Source organism: Lissotriton vulgaris, chromosome 2_2 (assembly GCF_964263255.1).
Source record: "Lissotriton vulgaris chromosome 2_2, aLisVul1.2, whole genome shotgun sequence".
NCBI lineage: Eukaryota > Metazoa > Chordata > Amphibia > Caudata > Salamandridae > Lissotriton > Lissotriton vulgaris.
This window is the reverse complement of record NC_141688.1, coordinates 105,227,281-105,243,255: the sequence shown is the minus strand read 5'-3', so window position 1 is coordinate 105,243,255 and position 15,975 is coordinate 105,227,281. Positions and strand designations below refer to the sequence as shown.

Genomic DNA, 15,975 nt, shown 5'->3' with positions numbered 1-15,975 from the left:
CCACTCCAAGTCCTGTGGCGATGCTTGCAGTCAAATCCACCGCTTTGCCTAATTCAATAGAATATCGACCGGTTTATTGTGATTTGCTGTAATGTTTGTATGTTATATGTATATGTAAATTGCTGAAAATGAATTTGAATTTAGAATTATTTGAATGATTATTCTAAAAAGGAAAATGAAATATTTATGAGTTTTGAAGCAAAATATTTAAAAGTTTTTTATATAAAAAATCTGATTCTATATCTTTAGTTGTAAATTTAAAGTCACCACTTTGTCTTGTCTCACCTTAAGAGAGCTGGCATTTATTGAGTGTTTGCTACAGTTCTTTGCTTTTCCATTGATAGCGATGCTTGCAACCTCCACACCATGCTGGTGGTGTAGTCTTGGTACTAACCCGAGATCGGTTTGCCCCCACCTTAACCCTATGAGCTGGTCTCCCTAAACAGTGGCCTGTCTGAGCAGCCACCAACCAAGGTTCACCAAGCCCGTTGACTAACCTTGGCACCCTTCTCTCAGTACCCAGCTGCCCTAATGCTGCTGGTGATGCACCTGCAGTGCTAACCTGAACCTTGGGGAACTTAGGTTCTACCCTCCCAAACTCGTTACTATTTACCTGCCGACTTAACACTGCCTTTTCCTCCATAGGATTGTATTGAATGCTTTTTCTGCTACAGTGCTAAGTGTCACTGTTACTTACCTTGCATATTCAAAGTGCATGAATTTGTGCAAAAGTAATATGCCTCCCCTAAAGTAATTCAGTACCATTTTTAAGCTTGCACAGTGAAAGTAACTGAACAGTATTGAAAATGTACTCCCAAATTATTCCAGAAAGTAATCTGAAGTAATTACCAGTATTCAAAAGTTTATAAAGTGTTTCTTATACTGTAAAGTAACTACTTATACAAAACCAATCCATGCACACCGTATTTTGAAAAGTATTATTTGTGGAGTATCCCTTATCTGCTACGAAGTAAATCTTGGTTCTAGGAATAACTAAGTAACAACTTTTTAATAAGTTGGTCTGGATTCCGTCTCTGTGCGACATTTCTTGCCTGTGTACAACAAATGCTAAACACTATCCTCCCATAAGCCTGACTGCTTAACCACACGAGTAAGTTATCTACTTTAGCCTCTGCCTTCCATCCGGGGATCCAATGGACTCTGTGCACAGTATACCTTATGTTGGTATAGAATTTACAGATCCAGCTTCCTACGCTTGTTCATACAGCTATGTCTGTCCCATGTTAACAGATTATCTGGTTCAGTGGAAGAGACTGATTGGATGGAGTCTAATTGTTGACGTTCTGCTCTAGCCACGTTATCCCTTTTTCGACCATTGTCTATACTGCATAACTACTCACTAAACATGCACTTGTAAGGTGTCTTCTGATTAGAGATGACATACTACGGTTACATTTGTGTTAAATCATTTGACATTTCTTTATTCATAAGACCTGTTGTGTCCATTTGTTTAATCTGAATATTTCTTTTAACAGGCGTAGAGAGATGGCTGAGCGAGAGCGACGTGAGCGAATAATGCGTGAGCAAGAAATCCATGCCCACTTGCAGAGAGAGAGAGAACGACTAGAGATAGAAAGACAGAAATTGGAGAGGGAACGAATGGAACGAGAGCGCTTAGAACGCGAACGTATTCGTATTGAACAGGTTTGAATATTGTTACTTTGTTTCCATAAATAGTACAATCCCAAAGTGCTGTTGGGGGTAGTGTGGTTGAGCAGCCTTGGTCTTAACACAGAGGAGTGCAACACTTGCAAAAGCACACTGAGAAAATGGGATTCTGTTACAGTAACCCCCTTCCTTGCACATTTTGCCTAGATTTTGATGCTACTTTGTAGAGTACTGGGTTTTGCTGTCCAGGTTCCCAGTACCAATGTTTTTCCTTGGAAACCTGTGAACAATTGGTACTACAACCCTCCTTGAAGTCCCTAACCAGTGCTACCTTGGGTACCTAGGGTCTGGATGCTGAAGAGGGTCCCCTGGTGCCCCCTCACTTGGACCATGCCACTGCCCATGCATCTGGCATGCCCCTGTGAGATGGAAAAGTTTACTAAGTCGACATTGCAAACTGCCTGTGTGCCACCCCTCTAGCAGGCTTTACCAGCACTAAGGCAGGGTGCACTATATCCCAGGTGTGCATATATAAGGCATGAGCATATGTGCCCTTACAGTATTGGGGTCTGTTCCGTAATATTCATGCCCAGTGAAGCCATCCTCTGTATATGGTCTGGAAACTAGTCGTCATGTCCTCAATCAAGCATTTGTGGAGCGCAGTACTCACCCATGAGGGCCTCAAGATGCTTGGGGGTGAGGGGCAGCTACTGGTCGAACAGCCAAGCCTTGAGGAGTCTCCTGAAGGTCAGGTCCTGGGTTGCAGGTGGCGGGGGAGGGTGTTCCATGACTTTGTGGCGAGGTGGGAGAATGATCTGCCGCCAATAGTCGTTCGGCGGATGCGCGGGACGGTGGCAAGGGCAAGATCGGCGGAGCGAAGCTGACGGTTCGAGCTGTAGGACAGTCGTTTGTATGCTGGTCTGGCATTGTGGAGTGCTTTGTGGGCGAGGAGTTTGAAGGTGATCCGGCTGTGGGGAGGGAGTCCGAGGATGTCTCTTCTGGAGTGTGTTGGCGAGTGGTGCCATGTAGATGTTGAAAAGGGTCGTCGGACTGAAGGATGATCCTTGGGGTTTGCCGCAGGTGATCGTGGTGGCTTCGGTTCGGAACGGGGGGAGGAGGACTCTCTGGGTTCTGCCGTTGAAAAAGGAGGTGATCCAGTCCAGGGTTTTGCCTCAGATCCCTGCGTCATGGAGGCGTGTGCGCAGGGTGTGTTGACAGACGGTGTCTAAGGCGGCCGAGAGGTCCAAGAGGATGAGGGCTGCGGTTTTGCCCTTAGCACCAAACTGGCTTTACTGAATCCTGAGATGTTTGGTATTTAACATTTTAGAATAATAAACCTGCGCGGATTCCTGTCTCGCTCCCTTTTTGGCGTGAAAAAGCAGGACAGCCCAGAAGGTGTGCCTGCCTTTGCCAACCCGCACTCCTCAGGATGACTTAGTGGACCAAGTCTGCAGCCAAAATCCAAACACTACAAGCCCCATAGGATTGCGTTTGGCTCAAGACACCAACTTGGCACCCTAGTCCCACCCTCCCCTGTGCTGCTGGTGGTGTAGTCTTGGTGCTAACTTGGGACCCCCTTTTCCCTCACCTTAAACCTAGGAGCTTGTCAACCTAAACAGAATAGCTCGCCCGTGAGCAGCCACCAACTGAGGTGCCCCATTGGCTAACCTTGCACCCTTACACTGCACCTGGCTGCCCTACCAAGAGTGTTCTATTGAATCTTGGGAAACCTTGGTTCTACCCTCCAACTTGGTTACCAAAACAGTTTACTTGCCTGCAAACTTTCACTGCTTTTTCCTCAATAGGATTGCATAGTGGGGTTTTCTCTGAAAATTGTTTTAACTGTTGACCCCATCTAGTACTGAAACAAAGTAACTTAGTCTACAAATAAGTTGACCTACTTACTCATGTACTACAATGCCCAAATTGTATGATTAGTGTTTGTACAAAGTTAGAAAAGTTACTGAAAAGTAACAAGAGTAATTGCAAGTATTCTAAGGCGTGTACAATCCATTTTCTCTACTGCAGAGTAACGTGTAGGCTTCTATAAAACAGTACACACTATCTTAAAGTATTGTATTGAAAGTATCACTTACCTGCTACTGAGTTGTAGGATTTTATAAAGACGAGGGGACCCAAAGGGTGACTAAGGACCTTGGGTATCAATTATTTAAGAAAACAATGGTCCTTGGCATAAGAGTATGTATAGGAAAAAAGATGACAGACCAGGATGGGTTCTATATTAGTCTAATGTCCAGGCGGACATGGATTTTTAATGTGTCAATTTGTCATTCGAGTCAACGTATAATAGAGGGACAACAATGAATCGGGACACAATCCAAAACACTTTACTATTCGGTAGCGCAAGTAGGCTGTAACTCAGACTGACTCATACTTTCGTGAATTAAAATTATAAAGACAAAGCTGCATTTCCCGCCGAATTTTTGCCGGTCTCGGAAAAATGCTGTTGCTATGGCCGCTGTGCTCTCAAAGTTGACAGGTCCTCCGAAGACTCGCTCTGGGTTCTTTCTATTTCTGCAGCTGGACAGGCTGTGTGTGTGTGTGTGTGTAGGGTGAGCAGTGTGTGTGTGTGTGTGTGTGTGTGTGTGTGTAGGGTGAGCTGTGTGTGTGCGCGCAGGGTGAGCTGTGCGCGCGCGCAGGGTGAGCTGTGTGTGTGCGCAGGGTGAGCTGTGTGTGTGCGCAGGGTGAGCTGTGTGTGTGCGCGCAGGGTGAGCTGTGTGTGTGCGCGCAGGGTGAGCTGTGTGTGTGCGCAGGGTGAGCTGTGTGTGTGTGCGCAGGGTGAGCTGTGTGTGTGTGCGCAGGGTGAGCTGTGTGTGTGTGCGCAGGGTGAGCTGTGTGTGTGTGCGCAGGGTGAGCTGTGTGTGTGTGCGCAGGGTGAGCTGTGTGTGTGCGCGCAGGGTGAGCTGTGTGTGTGTGTGTGCGCAGGGTGAGCTGTGTGTGTGTGCGCAGGGTGAGCTGTGTGCGCGCGCAGGGTGAGCAGTGTGTGTGTGTGTGTAGGGTGAGCAGTGTGTCCAGGGCCAGCACTGAGTGTGTGTACAAATGACGTGCTTTGGTGCCAGTGAAGTCCAGTGCTTTCACTGGGACGTTGTTCTAGGCACCTAGAAGACCTGGCACATATTACTTGAGGCACACAGGTGTGGTGGTGTTAAAGACAGGGACACTGTTTAGAGTCTTTGGCTCCTAAGGGGTAACCCAATTACCTGCCAATTACCTGCCAGCTCTTTCACAGGAGCACAACATTTCCATGCTCTCCCTCATCAATCCCCCCCTTTCCATACGACAGACCCCCAATTGTTAACTCATCCACGATGAACTATTGTAGCAATCACAGTATGGCACACTTTACTTTAAAACAATCTAAAGCGCGGCATGCCACCATTGCTACAATTCCAATCCAACCCACATAATTCCACTCCACAACACACACACCACGTGCATACACTCCATAACACATGGCGAAAAGACATTGCCATTTACAATGCCATTAGCTCAAACTCCAATCCGAGACCTGTTGCATTTCCAATGCTTGTTTTATTTTTTTAGGTCAGGCTAATAAACAGATTTTTTACGTTGCAGTTCTAGGCAATGGTAGTTATACATACTGCTTTATTATGGTACTTTGGATCTATGAAATATATCAATGGAGAACTGCAGGTACAGGTATCTAACTTGTTTTCTTGAGTAAGGACTCAAACTAAAATGTCAGAGGCACTGAGGAATCATTACATTATTTGTACTCCTACTGGTTCTGCACAGAAAGGGATCAATGTGGATGTTAAGTGATAAGTTTTTATTATTTAATCCAGAATGGTAACTCTTTTGAGGTAGTTATGTTAAATTTATATTAAAAATGCATTGCGAACGTGGAGCATATTGTGAGGTTATGGACTTGGCAACATACCAAGTGAGTTGTATTAATGACTGCTGTATTTAGAAATGTTCTGTAAAATAAATTAATAAAATAATCACAAGGGTCCTTGAGGGTTGCAAGTTGACTGAAAGTGAGACTCCAAACTCCCCCTCTCACATGCAGAGGAAGTTCATCCCAATTACTAGGGTTAGTGGAAAGCTTTATTCGTGTTCATCAGACCACTGATATTGACATGTCGTTATCCTGCAATCTAGGACCAGTCATGGTCTGCCTTTGGAGGAGCAGGTGCTATTCAGACAGTGTTTATGGATTCTCATCAGTCTGTTGGAATGATTATTGTAGCTTTGGTGTTACAGTTCATGTAATCAATTATTTGGCACCTACTGGACACACAAGCTTTTGAAATATGCAGTGCTAGGCAACTATAGAAACTGGATTTTAATTTGCCTAGCATTTTGAGTTGTTTGTTAACTTTTGTGATAATCACCTTAAGAGATCTCCTTTGTAAGTTTCAAAGCATTAAAAATATTGACCAGGAACTTAGCTCGCTGAGGCTTTGAAAAATCTGATAAATGTTATTAATTTCTTGAAGGAACGCCGCAAAGAAGCAGAGCGTATAGCTCGTGAACGTGCAGAACTTCGCCGTCAGCAGGAACAGCTTCGTTTTGAGCAGGCAAAGAGAAATTCTTTGAAACGTCCTCGTGATGTAGACCAAAGGTATGTCCCATACACTTTATTTATATTTATAGGTCTTACTTGGTGCAGTTGTTTGCATACTTATTGTTACAAATTCTTTACAATGTTCATATGACTTTGGCTTTTACCAGAGGGGTATCACTCTTACCTTTTGCCACTGACAGCATGTAGGAAAGTGGCCCTTTTTGCATGGTTACCCTATAACATTTTTGCCAGATGCCCGATGCAACTTGCCTGTGTGCTGTGATCCTGCCAACCAGGCTCCAGAACCTGTTCTTTCCTAAAACTGTACATTTGTATCCAAAATTGGCACACGTCTGGGCCACTTGTAAGTCCCTTGTTAAAAGTAACCCTGGTACCAAGTGCCTTGTAACCAGAGCCCTCTGAGGGTTGCAATCAGGAAGAGGCTTATGGCCCCCCTCATGTAGATAGCCCAGGGAAGAGACCCATTGGTCCTTACCTGCACACTTCTGTAACGCTCCTAAATCTAGTATTTAGGGCACCCCTGAACCTTGCCCTTCAGTCCTAGTCGCGTCCAATCTGAAGAGCTGTGCTGCAGAAGAACTGCTTTGGACCCAGCCCTACTAGCCTGTCTCCTGCTCTGAACCCCTGCGAGCCGAACCTGGTGTGTCCTGCAGCTATCAGCCTCCAAGAACCCCAGGGGCCTGTCCTATCTCCTGTGGGCACCGGATTTGTCAAACAGCAACCCAAACCGGGACTCCAGATCCTAGAGTCCTCACCACTCTGCACCCGACGCCGGCTAGAAATACCTGTGTTCCAGCGTTGATTGATATGCACTGACCTTCACACCAGCAGCCTCCTCCTGTAGGGGCCCCCTACTTAGACCGAAACTGGTGAGAAGAACCAGACCCGAAAGGGCCCTTGCTGCTCCCGAGGTGCCTGATCAACTGTCCTGGTGTCCAGCAACTCTTCTCTTCCAGGGGATACTCTTGAATAGTCCCGGCCTCGTCAATAAAGTCCGTTAATAGTAGCAGATGTTTTAGTGAATTAAAACATCTGCCACTATTTATGGACTGGATTGTTGAATCTGAGAACTCATTGATTATGACATAGTGAGGATATTTATTGCGGTATGCTCAGCCGGCGTGCACGCCACTTTACACAGGTCCCGTCATCTGGAAGGAGGGACGAGTGTGAACCGTTTTGCAGCGTGAATCTTTCTGGATTCACTATGCTGTGCATTATTCTGAGGTCTAGTGGTTGGGTCGGTGAGTGCCATCCTTCTTGCATTGGTATGCCCCCACATTTTGCTAAACTGCTGATCTGCTTTGACTGAGTGTGCCCTGGGCTCCTGCCAACCAGGTATCCAGGGCCTGTGTCCCTTCCCTAAAACTGTGTTGAATCTAAAACCCAATTTGCATCTCTGGCCACCTGTCTGCCCCTAGTAAATGGTACCCTAGGTACCCAGGGAATGGTGACCAGAGAAGACACCTAAGGGCTGCAGCACATATTGTGCCACCTTTAGGGGCCCTGTACCCGGACACCCACACCCTGCCTTTGCCCCACACCCTGCCGTTGCAGGTTGAGTGCATAAGTACAGAACTAAACAAAGAATCGACATGGCACACATCCCTGTGTGCCATGCCCACAAGACCCACTGCCCTGGCATACCTCTGTCACCTCTAGCTAGGTGCCCTATGCCAGTGGTGTTAGGCACAGGTGCATGGGCCCTGTGCCCAGCTGCCATTAAGAGTATGTGGTGCTGGGAGGTCGACATTACAAACTCCTTTTCACCTTAACCAATCAGAGTTACCAGTGTTTTTTCAAAAATCGGACTCTGTTGCAGAAAGGGCTTTACACACCTTAGATGTTAGAAGAGCTCTATTATACTACAGACGGGACTAAATCCTTCAGAAAGACAAAACTATTTGTATCTTTCTCTCCCCCACACAAAGGCAATCCCATCTCTAAAGGAGGAATTGCCAGATGGATTGTAGAGTGTATTCAGATATGCTATCAAAAAGCTAAACTTACACGAACGTTTCCTCCTAGAGCGCCCTCCACTTGCACACTAGGAACCTCTGGCTTTCTTAGGCAATATACCACAAGAGGACATATGCAAAGCAGCAACATGGTCTACAATACACACCTTCGCTAAACACAATCGTTGCTAAGTGTACGATCTGCAGCTCATAGGCCTCGAATGGAAAATGCTCCTTACCAGTATGCATCTGTTCTTGGCATGTAGAGCTGCAGAGTCGTACACGCCCTCCCGGGACTTGTATCCGTTCCAGTACTCATCCTACTTAGATGCACACGCATGGACATCCTTTCTCTTTATTTCTACTAACTCCATCATGGCCAAAAAACAATGGGAGGTTGGAGTAGATGACCATGCGCAGTATTTTCCAAGGGAGGAGTCACCTATCTCGTGACTACAAAGACTTCTTCCAAGAAGACGACAACCTGCAATCATCCGAGCCCAACACCAGGTGGCGATCAATTGCTAAGTGTACGACTCGGCAGCTCTACAAGCCAAGAACAGATGCATACTGGTAAGTAGCATTTTCCATGATTATAGAAGCCAGTCTGCGAAACAATTGTCAAAACTAATCCTACTTGCCCTCCACGTTGACCTTATTTTTCAACTTCTAAATTTCTCTCATTACGTTATTTTTAAAGGCGTGAGGATCCATTCTGGAGTGAAAACAAGAAAGTAGCCCTCGATGCGGATTCCCGCTTCAGCCGCAACTCTGACTTCAGCAGTCAACAAAATAGATTTAGTGATTTTGATCACAGAGGAGAGAGGGTCAGATATCCAGATACACCCTCTGTGACAACCTCTTTTGAAAGGTGAATACATTTCTTTATTCTCATTTCAGTTGTATGGTATTTATGCAATGTCCTATAGTTGTTGTCCCTGAAGTGCTCTCTGGAGTGATAAGGTAAGACTTTATTTCTATGTCTGGCAGAATGATAGTTTGGATATATGGGAATTGTTGAGTCTTTTCCTTGATCATATAGATACAGAATGGCATTCAGTCAGGGTTGCGACCGTAGATGCATCTCATATCTATAATGAGTGATGTGATTTGTATAGCACAAACAGCTACTCCAAATTGAGTGTGCGGGGCTGCCAACGTAAGTAATATAGTGTGGAAGACCTAGATTGGGTAAATAATTGCCTTTCGGAAAGCCCAGACATGTACCCGTTCAGCCAGATTCATATTCCGAGCTGAAGGAAGAGGCTGTGCCTTTGCAGTATGCACTGCCCAGATCTCGATGTCCACAGTCTTTGGAATTTTTTTAAACTGAGGATTGCTAGGTGAGCCTTGCTGGAATGTAGGTTTCTGCTAGTTTGACAGTCTTTGATTAGTTTGTTCAGATAACTGGTGTCCAACATTGTGCAAGGCTCTATGTGCTTGGGTGAGCTTTAAAGGTAATTCTTTTGCTGACTGGGAGCCAGTGTAGCGTGGCAAGAAAGTGTGAAGTATGTGTGCCTGTTAAAGTACCTGTGTTTACATCTATACCCCCACTTGCCCGATATCTGATGCACTAAGATTGAATGTGGACTAGGTCCCTGCTAATCAGGTTCTCGGTACCTGTGCTTTCCCAAAACTATCTTTGTTTTTCATAATTGGCACACCTCTGACCCATATAAGTCCCTTGTAAAAGGCTCTAATGGTACATATGGCCTGGTGACCAAAGAGAATCTTTGAGGGCTGCTGTATGCATTGTACCAACTGCAGCAACTCCTCACAACACATACACTGCCAAAGCAAGATATGGTGTAGTCAAACGAGTCTGCATGGCACTTATTCCTGGGTTCCATGCCTGCACACCACTGCCTGTGGCATAGGAAAGTCATCCCGCTAGTAAACCTTACAGCCCGGAAGGCAGGTTGCACTATACCCCAGTTGAGTGCATAGCTGCATGAGGACTATACCCCTACAGTGTATGTGTCCATTCTTGGAAACTAAGTGCAGTGAAGTCATTTTGTGTATGGGATGGGAGTTTGTCAACACAAACTACACAGCTCCATTATGGCTTGACTGAAGTTTAGTATCAAACTTCTAAGAATAAACCCACACTGATGCCAGAGTTAGATACATTATTTTAAATGCACTCAGAGGGCATCTTAGAAATGCCCCCTAAAAAACAACCAGCTTCTAGTGTATTGGCTGACTGGACTCTGCCGGCTGGCTGTAGGAAGCTGGGTTTCTGTTGCAGTAACCACCACACTTTTTGTCAGATTTCTGATGCACTTATGATGTGCCTTGGGCCCCTGCCAATCATGGTCCCAGGGCCTGTGTTCTATCCCAAGACTGTACCATGTACCTCCAGTTGGCACCTCTGGCCAACTGGGGGTAAAAGGTACCAAGGGCACTGTGTCAGGGAAGGCCTCTCAGGGCTGAAGCACACACACTCATTACAGGCTCCGTGTTTTGGTGCAGAGAAAGGTGGAGTGGACATGGCACACATACCTGGGTGCCATGCCTGCAACACACTGCCTATGGTATAGGTAAGCTACCTCTCGTTGGGTGCACTATATTGCAGTAAAGCCATAAAAAGTATATGGTCTCCATGTCACCATAAAGGCTTTACTGAATTCTGTAAAGCTTGATATCCAACTTCTCAGCATAATAAACCCATACTGAGGCCAGTGTAGTATTTATTATACAATGCTCTCAAGAGGGCATGGTTGAGATGCCTCCTGAAAAATGTCCAGCCTCTGGTGGGTTCCCTGACGGATAAACACCAACCTGTCTCAATGAGATGTTTCTTGACCCCAGGGTTGGAAGCCTTCGCTCCCTCTTCCCAGAAAAAAAGCCTTTCCTGGGCAGAGGTCTCGCCTCTTCTAGGCCAGGAAGGACCATCTGTGGCACGGGAGCTTCAAATCCCTAGCCTTACTAATGTGACCCGCCAGCCTCTCCTGCCATCAGGAACAGGCCCCCTACCTGTCTCCTCCTTTTTGGCGGGAAACATTAGCACAGCCCAGGTGTTGCCAACTCTGACAACCCCGCCCATCAGGTAGGGGAGGCTAGGTGAAGCCCACTTCTTAGTGTCTGCCAACTTGCAGATGGCATTTATCAAAGAGGGGGGTTTTACCCAATAGAATCCACATGGGACCTGTGCGCTATATGGTGTATAAAGAAAGGGTCCCTGTAGAACAGTATCTTTACTTGAATTTATTACAGAAAGTGAAATCAAAGAACCTATACAAACACTGTAAATTAATCACAATGAATGGACCAAATTACTTGGTAAACAGTGCCCCAAGAAAGGAAATTGTGAGTGGGATAGCGTGATGCTGTGAGGGAAAAGGACAGTGAAGGGATAAAGTTAGTGACAACTTATGAGTATCGAAATTCATTCGAGATGCGGTGAAATTTCAAAGGCTTCAGATCCCTGAGCTGAAATGGGGGATCATAACATATCCCATAGTACTCTAGTCTATTGACACAGATATATCCAAATTAATGCGGGCGTGTCAACTGAAGGGAGGGTGAAGTAGCCGTCGACGTTTCGACCCCACGCTACATTGGTAGGCGTATTTGTTGCCTTACATCGGGGTCTTCATCAGGATAAGGTAACAGGGTGCACTACAATATCTGAAAATATATAAACAATGTAAATGTAAATGAGGGGGCAGACAGACAATGTCTAGTTACCGTAGTGAGCTGAAACATATTATTTGATCTATTACCATGGTTCACTAGAAGCAGTTATGCAGCTTAAGTACATATTGTGAGTATTACACCTTTAAAGAGGATTGAATCGTAACTTAGATACATCTTAAGTAATTTTCTAACAATTTACGTATAACCAATGAATAGTATCTCACTTTATCACATCAGAACTGACAAACCCAAACACAAGAAGTCCTGATTTGACCAGGGGAAACCAAAGCAGTGTCCAATGATTGAATTTGTCACACCAATGGGTAGGTGTGGCTAACCTTTAGGGGGATACTTGACTTGGAGTAACATAATTCAAATGATTAAAAAGGCCATATATACATAAGGGTAGTTATGCAGTGGACGAGGATTAAACAAGACTCGATGTCAATGGGAACACCCTGTGGTATATGGGAACAGAGTATTCCAGTCCGAAATGTAAATTGTTTTAGCTTAGCCACTGTATTGCCGAAAAGTTGACACACTGCCAAAGTTTTTGGAGAATTAGGAGAACCCGTACCTGCTCAAGCTGAGCAAAGGGCAAGACTGTGTCCAGATCAGTCCCGCGTGTTCAAACGCTGTCTGTGGGCAAGGGGAGGGATATTTAATAAAACTACAACGGTTGTAAAAAGTATTACCGACATCGTGTGAGGAGTCGGGCTTACCTATACAGCCCGTTAGGATTGACTTTATCCTGGTTCCATATGTATTTACAACTCGTTTCTAGAGTATCTAATCAGTAGGAAGGCGGTTATGCGTCGGGAAAGATCGCATCAATTTGCCGCTTCTGTAGGTGGTGAAAAGAATATTGTTAGTATCACCTCGCTATCAGAAGTGCGGACGGGGGCGCCCTTAAAAAGACTGAGTGTCTTACCTGCTATTTAAAGCACGGAGCCTCAGGTTGCAGCCTCTCCACGTCTACTGACTGCAAACAAGTGGGTGTGTAGTTCTTTCAGAAATATAAAAAACAAAGAAAGGACACTCAATCCGGGTCGTTGCTGTGGGCAACCAGCCAAACGTTGTTCAGCCTTTTCCGGGTTATTCAAGGAAGTAAACAACCGCTGTGCTGCGGTAGAGTTTACAAATAACGAGGTGGCATATGACCGTTCCACTTAGTCTAAAGGGACTTAAATCGACTAGGGCACAAGTATGTTCGAGGGAATTATCATGGATTCACCGCCACACGGGGCCGAAAGGGGTGGCGTTGCGGGTAAGTTTTAGGAGCCTAAAATTTCATAAAAGGCATTTATACAATTGAATTACAATGCATATTCTTGAGTGGATGCACCTCTCAAACATGAGGGTGAAGATCTCTACATCAAACATTATAATAACGACATATGACACTGAAATTCCATTATATACATAGAAGTCTCTGATACCTCTAGGAGTCGTATCTAGATTGTTAGTTATAAATATGAGACCCCCATCTTGTGTCCAAGACTACCCTAAGAAAGCGGTCCTATTTGGGAGTTATCTGATACCCTTCTATGGTGGACAATATTTTAAATATATGTGAAAAACATTTACAAAATATTGGATGAAAAAAACCTTACTATGCTCAGGACCTCTCACACAGGAGGGTCAAAAGCAATAGTCAATTGATTACAGCTATCTCCTATGGTTCCATTTCCTGAGGGACAGCTTATTATAAATTGTAAAGTTCAACAAGTATCAAACATGAGGATACAGATTGAGCACGTCAGTGACCAAAATTAGCCAACTGCGCATGACTACTCTCTGACTCATTCAGACCATTGCGAATCGTGTCCAAGATTGTCATCCATTTGGATTCTCTCAAGGTTAAGATTCGTGCAATGTCACCACCCCTAGGGCCCAAATTGATTTTCTCTAATTCTAGCCATTGTAAGGTGTCTGGGGTGTGGCCCTTCAATGTACAGTGGTCTACTAAAGGGGCGCCCTGTACTCTGCATCTGATTCTACTCCCATGTTGCATAATACGGGCTTTGGCCTTTTGTTGGGTCTGACCTACTTATGCTAAATCACATGGACACTTGATCCAGTAAATTACATTCGAAGAGTTGCAATTGGTATGCGATTTCAGTATGTAGGTTTTTCCTCTGTAGGTAAAGTCTTTGGTTTGAATTGTGGTTGCACATGCAGTGCATGATCCACATCTAGTGTGTCCCACAATCGGGGGAAAATTCCATAATGATTGGATGGTAGGACTCTGAGGTGTAGTAAGGAATGATTGTACTACCTGGTCCCTGATGTTCCGTGCTCTTTTGAAGGAGTGTAATGGTAGGGCTTGTTGTCCAATATCTGCTACTAGCCGCCAATGCTTATTAATGATTTTCTTAATGTCATTACTGCGGGTAGAAAACGTAGTGACACAGATGACACGTGCCCCGGCTGGATCCTCTTTTCTTTCACAGTTCAGTAGATTATCTCGGGGGCTGTACCAGGCTGTTTTACGTGCACGTTTCACTAAACGTGTAGGATATCCTCGTGCTGTTAGTCGATCCGAGAGGTCCTGTGATTCCACCATATAGTTCTCTTTGGATGAACAGTTGCGTCGAATTCTGAGGAATTGACCCACGGGGAGGTTATCACGTAATCCCCTGGGGTGGTGGCTATTATATTCTAGTAATGAATTCCGCTCAGAGGGTTTGTGAAATAAGGTTGTCTCTAACAATTTGGTCTCGGGATTGACAAAAATAGTGATGTCGAGGAACGCAATTCAAGGGTGAACTGGATATCTGTGCTTTGTGTATTTAACCAAGCATGAAATGACATCAGGTCATCTGTGGTGCCGTTCCACAAGCAAAGCACATCATCAATATATCTGACCCACATGATCATGTGGTGTCCGAATGGGTTCATGTCGCTGAAGATGAACAGGTTCTCGTAGTCGTCCATATATAGTATTGCCAGATTGGGGGCAAATGTAGCCCCCATCGCTACTTCCTTTGTTTTGGAGGAAGAACTCTTGCTGGAACATAAAAAAAGTTTTTCATCATTGCTATTTTCAGAAGTTCGATAATGAAGTATGTAGGGACTGGAACTGGAGCCGTCCTAGTATCAAGGGCTTTTTCCATGACCGCGATAGCATCAAGTTGAGGAATACTGGTGTACAATGATACTATGTCACAGGTTACTAGCAATTAGGTGTTTGGCTCAAATGGTCTTTGATCAATCAGATTGATGACCTGGGTAGTATCCCGGAGGTATGTCCTGGTTTTTGTGGCCAGTGGTTTTAAGAAAAAGTCAATATACTGACATAGTGGTTCTAGCACAGATCCACAGCCGGACACTATTGGGCGTCCAGGAGGATTGTCGAGGCCTTTGTGCACCTTTGGCAGGGTGTAAATAGTTGCTAGCCGTGGGTGATTAAGATTCAGAAATTTAAATTCTTGCTGTGATAAGAAACCTTCCAGGCCTTTTTGTGTGGTTTGAAGTATCATTAGGGCTAGATCTTTTGAAGGGTCATTGTGAATTTGTTTATAGCAACTCCATCTTTGAGTTGTCTGTAAATTTCATTTTTATAGGCGATGGTGTCCTGAATCACAATAGCCCCGCCTTTGTCGGCGGGCTTAATGACTATATCAGCATTGTCCTTCAAGCTTTTAAGTGCCATTCTTTGGTTGGCACTCAAGTTGAATCTGATGTATTTCGGTTTGTTGACTATATTCTCCACTTCTTGGATAACCAAGTCTTGAAATGCAAGGATTTTGTTGCTGATTGCATAGGATGGGGGAAAGAAAGTTGATGGCTCTCTCAGTCCGGTTACAGATGATCTCAATGGAGCAGTGGCATGTCTGAAAAAGTACCTTAGACGAATCTTTCTGAAAAAGTTGTAGAGTTCTGTTTTGAGTTGAAATCTATTCGGGAGGGTAGTTGGAACGTATGAGAGTCCTTTGCTCAGCACCTTTTGCTCTTCCTCAGATAGTTGATATTTCGAGATGTTCACTATGGGGTTGGTGACAACATGATTGGGTGCAGCGGTCACCACCGATAGGTGTTTCTCCTTGTTGATATTTCTCCATGGTTCTCGGGGCGGAAGGTGACTTGCTTCTGGGCACGGCCCGACCTGCATTCTGGTTCCCCGTGTTGGATTGTTGTCCGCGTTGTTGTCCTCCGGACCAATTGCCCTGACCT

The 15,975-nt window shown here is 45.0% G+C and overlaps 1 protein-coding gene across 4 annotated transcripts in view; it reads left to right on the top strand.

The window, feature by feature from the left end:
* Positions 1 to 15,975, top strand: part of SLTM (SAFB like transcription modulator) — a 225,770-nt gene that overhangs the window by 114,914 nt on the left and 94,881 nt on the right. For all 4 annotated transcript variants that reach the window (XM_086959379.1, XM_086959378.1, XM_086959377.1 and 1 more), the window contains 3 exons: positions 1,497 to 1,665; positions 6,114 to 6,238; positions 8,861 to 9,031. In XM_086959379.1, coding sequence (XP_086815505.1) covers positions 1,497 to 1,665; positions 6,114 to 6,238; positions 8,861 to 9,031 — 465 coding nt within the window. The remainder of the gene's footprint in view (positions 1 to 1,496; positions 1,666 to 6,113; positions 6,239 to 8,860; positions 9,032 to 15,975) is intronic.